Source organism: Necator americanus, assembly GCF_031761385.1.
Source record: "Necator americanus strain Aroian chromosome Unknown Necator_2022.05.29.01.07, whole genome shotgun sequence".
NCBI classification, from domain to species: Eukaryota; Metazoa; Nematoda; class Chromadorea; order Rhabditida; family Ancylostomatidae; genus Necator; species Necator americanus.
In genome coordinates, this window is record NW_026986548.1 from 224326 (window position 1) to 231538 (window position 7213).

Genomic DNA, 7213 nt, shown 5'->3' on the forward strand with positions numbered 1-7213 from the left:
CCACTTTTTAGTCAGCCTGTATAACAATTAGTACATATATATTTATATAATAAATGTACCTATGCAGTTATATAATATAGTATAGTATAGTACTACACTATACTATTCTATATAACTGTATAGGCTGCACAAGTGTTCATGAACCTCAAACGATTCTGAATGAAGCAGAATGTGTAGGTACATTTCCATGGCGCATTAATCAACCCAGTACACGTTTATCCTTTCGAGAATAAGATTGCTATTGTTGACATCATGTGCGCCTCAGAAATGTTCGCATTAGCGTCGGAACTTGCGGTTTTTTTTTGTAGAAAACATGGTACAGTATCATAATTCCAAAAGTACCACAAATAGACTTTCCACAATATGCAAATGTTGCTAGAAACACTGGATAGAATTTTTCTCTCTTCTTTTTCTTTTCAAAATATGCTAAATTAAGTTGGAATATATGTGTTGTATCACAAAATAGATTAATAATATCGTGAGAGTATCTCCATCGTACTTACACAAGTATGAATCTCGCACTATGTAGAGTATTCAGCTGGATACAGGCGGCATATCACGATTTTGACTTGGTGCCAACAGTACAACGAAAGCGTAGAGGGTAGCAGAATACGGGAACCAGTGTGACTCAGTCCAACTCCTCCTAACCGTCATTTTAAAAAAATGACGGTTAGGAGGAGTTGGCGGGAACGGTTTTTGTTCCTCCAAGTTCGAATGTGCCACGTTGTGCACGCTCTAGTTCCCTCAGCCGCCTGTTCAATAGGTTTACTTGAATAGGCTGTTGAGCGACCACATTCGACAGCTCGCACACACAGCTGGTTGCGATACATGCTTAAAGGCATCACCCCACGAATCTGAGGTGGTGCAGATTTCAAGTGGAGTATTCGTATACGAGATGGGAGACTACGGAGAGGGGGGTGATTCCGTCCATTTCTTTCTAATTGCCGTAAAAAACGGCCCGGAAGATGCGGCGCCGCACAAGACTGGCGCGCTCCAATCGAACCTCTTGTACAAAATGGTGCGCCAAAACGAATGAAGCTGTATCTTCCGGGCCGTTTTTTACGGCAATTATGAAGAAATGGACGGAATCACCCCCCTCTCCATAATCCACGATCCCGTATACGAATACTCCACCTGAAATCAGATTCGATTCGTGGGGTGATGCCTTTAAGGTTCACGCGTTGCTACCGATTTCGCAAGAAAACTTGGCGCCTTCTACGTCCTTTTTACGACGAATAGGGAAGCATGGGCGGAGCAACGCTGGTTTCTCTAATCTACAACCCGAACTCTAGGCTTTCGCTGCGTTTTCCGCACCACTTCAAAATCGTTACCTTTAAATAACAGGTGAAACGCATAGAAGTTGAAGAAACATGCATCCGAAATGAAACGAGAAATGCAGCCGTGCGGGAAACTCGCCTCAGATGGTGCGATCATATCCTATCGATCGGGGTATAACTACAATATTTGTAAGATTGGCGTAGACCTGGACGTATCCGGAAAGCGACTAAGGGGAGAGTCGAAACAGCGCTGGCTTGATGACGATTCACGCTGACATGGAGCTATCAGGATCCGTTCTGATCAAGCCCAAGACCGAGCGAAATGGCGCCATATACCTAGAAAAGCGGACCTCGCCACTAAAGGGGGCAAACGTTGAATAAGAAGAAGCTAGTAAAAATTATATAATAGCTAGTAAAATTATTATACGTTGGAAAACCACTACGACAAGAGGATACTACATTGCCGAAGGGTTTCAGAGACTATGTTTAAAAAGTTAAACGAAACAGAGAGAAGGATAAGACTGTGAATGAATAGAAGGGAAGCACGAATGTGAAGAGCGAGATTCGAGAAAAGCGGCAGAAGGGCGCGTCGGTGTTCTGAAGTTGAGTGGCGTAAATGACAGCGGTAACCGTGTGTCCTTGCCGGAGTAGCTCGTAGTACGTCATTCCACTCGAATCTCAAAAGCAGCAAATGAGGCGCGTTTATATCCGATTTGCTCATCTTGCGAAGCAAGCGAATCAGTGGTGGACAATAGTGATGGTAATGGTGAACACCCCCATGCGGAGTTCATGGGATGGTACGGGTTTCAGGCGGGTAATGTTTATACGGGCTCGTAGATTGTGGGGAAGAGGATGATTCCGTTCATCTTTTCCAGTATCCCGTACAGGGAGAGATGAACAGAATCACCCTCTTCCCCACAATCTACGACACCGTATAGGCATTACCCGCCTGAAACCCGTACCAGCCCAGATTCGTTGGGTGATGCCTTTAAGGTAGAAGGAGAGTACTCGATTATATTATACAATCGGGTCAAAACGACATGAATCGCGAGTGTATAGTAGAGTCATAACGACATGAAGCATGGTGTAGTTGCGTAAGCGGTTGCGTTCGAAGCGGTGGAGCGCAGCGATAAGGATCAAAAGAGGACTCCTGCTACCATCGTTAATTGGTACAGTTCGCAGTGGTTCCACCTCGATTCCAACCGCTATCTCTACCGCTGTGCTTCGAGCGCAACAGCTTATGCAACTGCACCGTACGTACAAAACAACCCGGTGGAGGCAGCAGTTGAAACCGAAATGAGACCGTGACAATCTGCAGCGATAGATGGTGCCAGCAGGGATTTCAGTACGCTCCTAGCTGCCATGCTCCAACGAAGCGCACTGAGAGAAGCTGCGTACGCAATTGCGTACCTGCTTCATGTCGTTTTGATCCTACTATACCTTCCGCGGAGAAGCTTCGAGAAGGCTCTACGACAATCGTTTGATATATTATTGGTATCGATGAAGAACCGAATGTTCTGAACTTTTCAGAAAAAGGCTGACAAGACTCTTATCAACCTAATATCCGAAAGCCTAATATAGAGGGACAGGTCACATTATGAGGAGAGTCAACGATAGACCGACTAAAAGAACGCTACAGTGGATCCCAAGGCATGCTTTACACTATATATATTTTATATATTTTTTATATATATATATATATATATATATATATATATATATATATATATATATATATATATATAACGTATTGACCTAAATATATACCACCAACGATTTAGGTCAATACGTTCGCTGCATAGATGGACCAGCTGAAAGTTTAGGTGGATACAGCTCAAGGCCGTCGTCAATGCCACTCAGGAAACTCGTACATCTTGGATAAGTATTGCTAGAAAAAGAAACAACTGGAAACTATGTAGGATCCACACACTCAGTGAAGATGAAGCCATCTGAGTATCTGAGTAAGAAATTTTATTTAAATTTTCGTATAACAAAAATGAGAGAAAATCAACAGAACAGAAAAAATCGACACTCTTGATCAAGAAATATACTGTCCTGTACATTTACCACTCGTCCTATTATTTTTTTGTATTTAAAATAAGATCGATATGTAAGACATGTAATTTAATACCAGGTCACAGGAGATACATTCTAATGCGATACAAAAACAGCGTGATCATATTGTTTAAAAAAAAGCCTACACGAAACCAAATATTAGACTAATGAAAGTAGGAATCATCGCCAATGAAAGGACGGGATTCAAAACACTGCAGTGAAGTAGTAAAAATACCCAATAAAATTGACATAACAAGAGTTTCAGTTGGAAGATAGGTACTTCTCCATGAGTTCCTGTTTCTTCCTTTCGATAATCATTTCCTCAATATCTTTTTGAGTTGGTACCTGAATGGAGGTGGAATACAATACATCAAGATGACATTGTGAGTAACAGGATAATAAGTGCGAATGAAACTAATTGCTCACGAATACAAACATTAAACTTTTCAAATAAATAACACTGAACTGGAAGATTAGAAGTATTTCAAGGAGAATCTTTATAACTGATATTATTAGCGGCTCCTGAACAATAGCCTAACTAAGAAAGTAATCAAAGACCGCTTTGCTCCCAGAAGAAGGTGCAGGAAAGGAAATATTCATGTCTACGTTCAGAAGTTAAATCTTCCTTTCCAGAAGCTGTTGCGATACAACACGCCTCAACGGTGATGGTCAACGTGGCCGTTTGACAATGATGCCACCTTAGTGTGTTTTCAGTATCAGCTGCGTATGAACTCGTAATTTCAGAATCTCATAAAGCTTCGCTTAAGGACCTTTCTCAGTAGTAGTCACAAATACGACATATACAGTGCATCACAACTGTATATTTGTACAGGGCTACAGCAGGATTGTCCGTTTCATTCTCGTGCGATAACGTATACTATTTTAAAACACAGTTCACATGATATACATGCTGTTCCTGGAAATGCTGACGCAGAAGACATGGTAAAATACTCACCAGTACGTGTTTAATCGTCATCTGTTTCCCATCTTCTCCAACAACGATCGATTCTTTTGTGTCGATATCTTCACCATCCGAATCCTGCAGTTACGTCAGCGTCAGTCGAATTAGAAATAAGTTGGCGTAATAAAATTCCAAACTTTTACAAATGTGAGAACATTACAGTCGTTTCAGTTGCGAGTGCATTATTAATAATATTTTACGCGCTGGTAGTATAGGTCTTTTATAATTTGTGAAACAACTGCAAGTTGCTCAGATATATTCAAATTAATACCGGAATAAGTTGCGGAATTTCACATAGTCATAGCATAGAAAAAAGCGAGATTTCAGTAACGCATAAGTGAATAACAAGGTGAAACTACGTGATGGAAAAAGTCAAGGGCTTACATCGCGAATTTTGTATATATCTTCTTCTAAATCGTCTCCATATTCTTTTTGGAATCTTTCAGCACCATGTTCAGCAAAGTACTGAAAACCATCACTGTGAATATTAAATGCAAGACGAACCGTCATAAGGCTTTGCAAAAGTGCAGTGTACTACAGATTCCACGAGATGTTCAATATAAAGATGGATGGAAAAAAATAAAGATGGATTATGTATAGAGAAGTGATCGCAAACCTGCTCAGCTTGTTCAATAGCTCTTTTCTCTTCTTCCTTTTCCAACGGTATTAACAATCCGTCATCATCATCCAAATAACCATAGTAGTCTGCATCAACGTTTTTCATAAGTTCTGCTCGTGTCTTCCGCATTTGCTGAAACGTCGTTAATGTATAAAAGCTCGAACAGTAGGAAAGGTTATTCGGAAAAATATGTTAATGCGTGCACAATAGAACCGTTGAGGGATTCGTAACGAGAGTATCACCAAGTGCTTCGTCGACTTATTGATATTGAGGTAGTTTTTTTAGAAGAGGCACTTAGTGCAGAACGAAGTTTTTACAAAAACCTTGTAGCATTTCGCGAAGAACGCGGTTTGAAGGAATTATTGTGTTCATACAGACTGTAATGCGGCTTCGCAAGTGTGTGAAATGGAAAAAAAAATGGATTGAAAAATGAAAAGTTGGACAAAGAATCAAAACGGGAGAGAACTCTAAACATTTGAAAACGCTAATCAGATATACATGTGAAGTCCAAGAAGCAATACATGCAACATAAGAGACAAATTTCTTTTTTTTAAGAGAAAACCAAAGAAACTCAAATGATTTAAAACTTGAAAAGTCAAATACAAGATCAAGCTACCAAAAAATAGCATCAAACCTGACCAGGGAGGCAGCAAGGAAATCAGCTTGGAATTAGAAAGTAAGAAAAAAAAAACAAAACTATTTTTGATCAACTAACTCAATAACAATAACTGACCTCTAACTCCTTTGATTCCTCGAACAGTTCCCGAACACCAGGTAGATCTTTAGCGGCACCGAAATATTTATAACCTTTGTTGGACGCTACCTCTCTTCCTTCTTTATCAAGCTCTCGAGATGAAATTTTCCTATAAAACACCTGAGTTATTAAGAATAATGGTTACGATTACGAACAGAGTCAGATTCGTGACGAGCAAATGAGAAGAAAAACAGAATTTAGCCAGCGTAGCACAAAAAGCTGATTGATGTTTGAAGCGTTGGGTGTTCTTATAATCTAAAAAAAATCCTTGATCCTGTCGACGAAACTGAGAAGGGAGAAACATTAATTGCGTCACAAACCTGTAGTCCATGCCTCCTAGTTCTCTGATCCTCATTTCCCAAGCATATTTAATACGGATCATCTTATTAATTTCATCGTTGAGGTCCCGAATCTTGAACTCGCCAAGACCAGGATTTTGGATGAGAGCAATCTTCTTTGCGATCTCTTTAGCGATCTACAACAGAACTATGCGGACCACATCCAAAGCCAAAACTAAAATAGAAGTTGTAAGAAAGAAAGAAGCATACCTCCCGACGAAACCGCTCAGCATCTCCAAGGTTGTGACAGAGGTTTGTATCGTGAGGTCTCTTAGCTATCGGTCCCTACAAAGAAACATCCAACACTTAAAGGCACCACCCCATGAATCTGAGGTGGTGCAGATTTCAAGTGGAGTATTCGTATACGGGATGGGAGACTACGGAGAGGGAGGTGATACCGTCCATTTCTTGCTAATTGCCGTAAAAAAACGGCCCGGAAGATGCGGCGCCGCACAAGACTGGCGCGCTCCCATCGAACCTCTTGTACAAAATGGTGCGCCAAAACGAATGAACGCCTCTCCATAGTCTCCCATCCTGTATACGAATACTCCACCTGAAATCTGCACAACCTCAGATTCGTGGGGTGATGCCTTTAAGGTGAAGATTAAAGATAAAGGTGAAAATAGAATATCAGCAAATGCCTGTGCCAAACGCATTACTTCTTGAGTACACAAACAATCAAGCAACAAATTAGTTGATTTAGAGCTCTTGAAATTGAAATACACCGAGAGTCAGGAAGTACATTATCAAAGAACGAATGCATGAATGTATCAAACCAAACCTTTTCTTCTTCCTCTTTCAAACGGCGCCACCGCGCCAATGCAGTCATTGCCTTCTCCGCATTTCGTGCCTAAATCACTTGCTAACTTCTCAGAAGAATGATGGTGAGCGAGAAACAAGGATATTACCATGATCACCAAATGATGTCACTAGTAGTTGACGTTGAGTTTAGTAGTTGAAGGTGGAAAACTTCTTCCAGAAAAAAACGCAGGCACTGTAGATTCAAATACCGTGACACATGTATTTGTTCACATATTGTGGATAATTAGAACGAATAGACGGTGCGGACAGTGGGAAACTCTACGGATAACTCGAAATACAGACGATTTCGGCATAGAAGTGGATTTTAAGGAAAAAGAGTTGGTGTTAAAAAAATAGAAACATCACATGGATCAAAAAAGGACTAGGAACTAAATGCACAAGTAGAAA

General features: G+C 40.6%; 1 protein-coding gene across 1 annotated transcript; it reads right to left on the bottom strand.

Moving 5' to 3' along the window:
* Nucleotides 1–3593: 3593 nt before the first annotated feature.
* RB195_026475 (uncharacterized protein) lies at nt 3594–6915 on the bottom strand (the record flags this gene model as incomplete). The annotated part of the gene is made up of 9 exons (XM_064176917.1): nt 3594–3677; nt 4288–4371; nt 4678–4758; nt 4910–5044; nt 5646–5775; nt 5987–6141; nt 6215–6289; nt 6786–6854; nt 6913–6915. 9 exons carry the CDS (start codon nt 6913–6915, stop codon nt 3594–3596), a joined length of 816 nt encoding a protein of 271 aa, XP_064070926.1.
* Between the last annotated feature and the right edge of the window lie 298 nt (nt 6916–7213).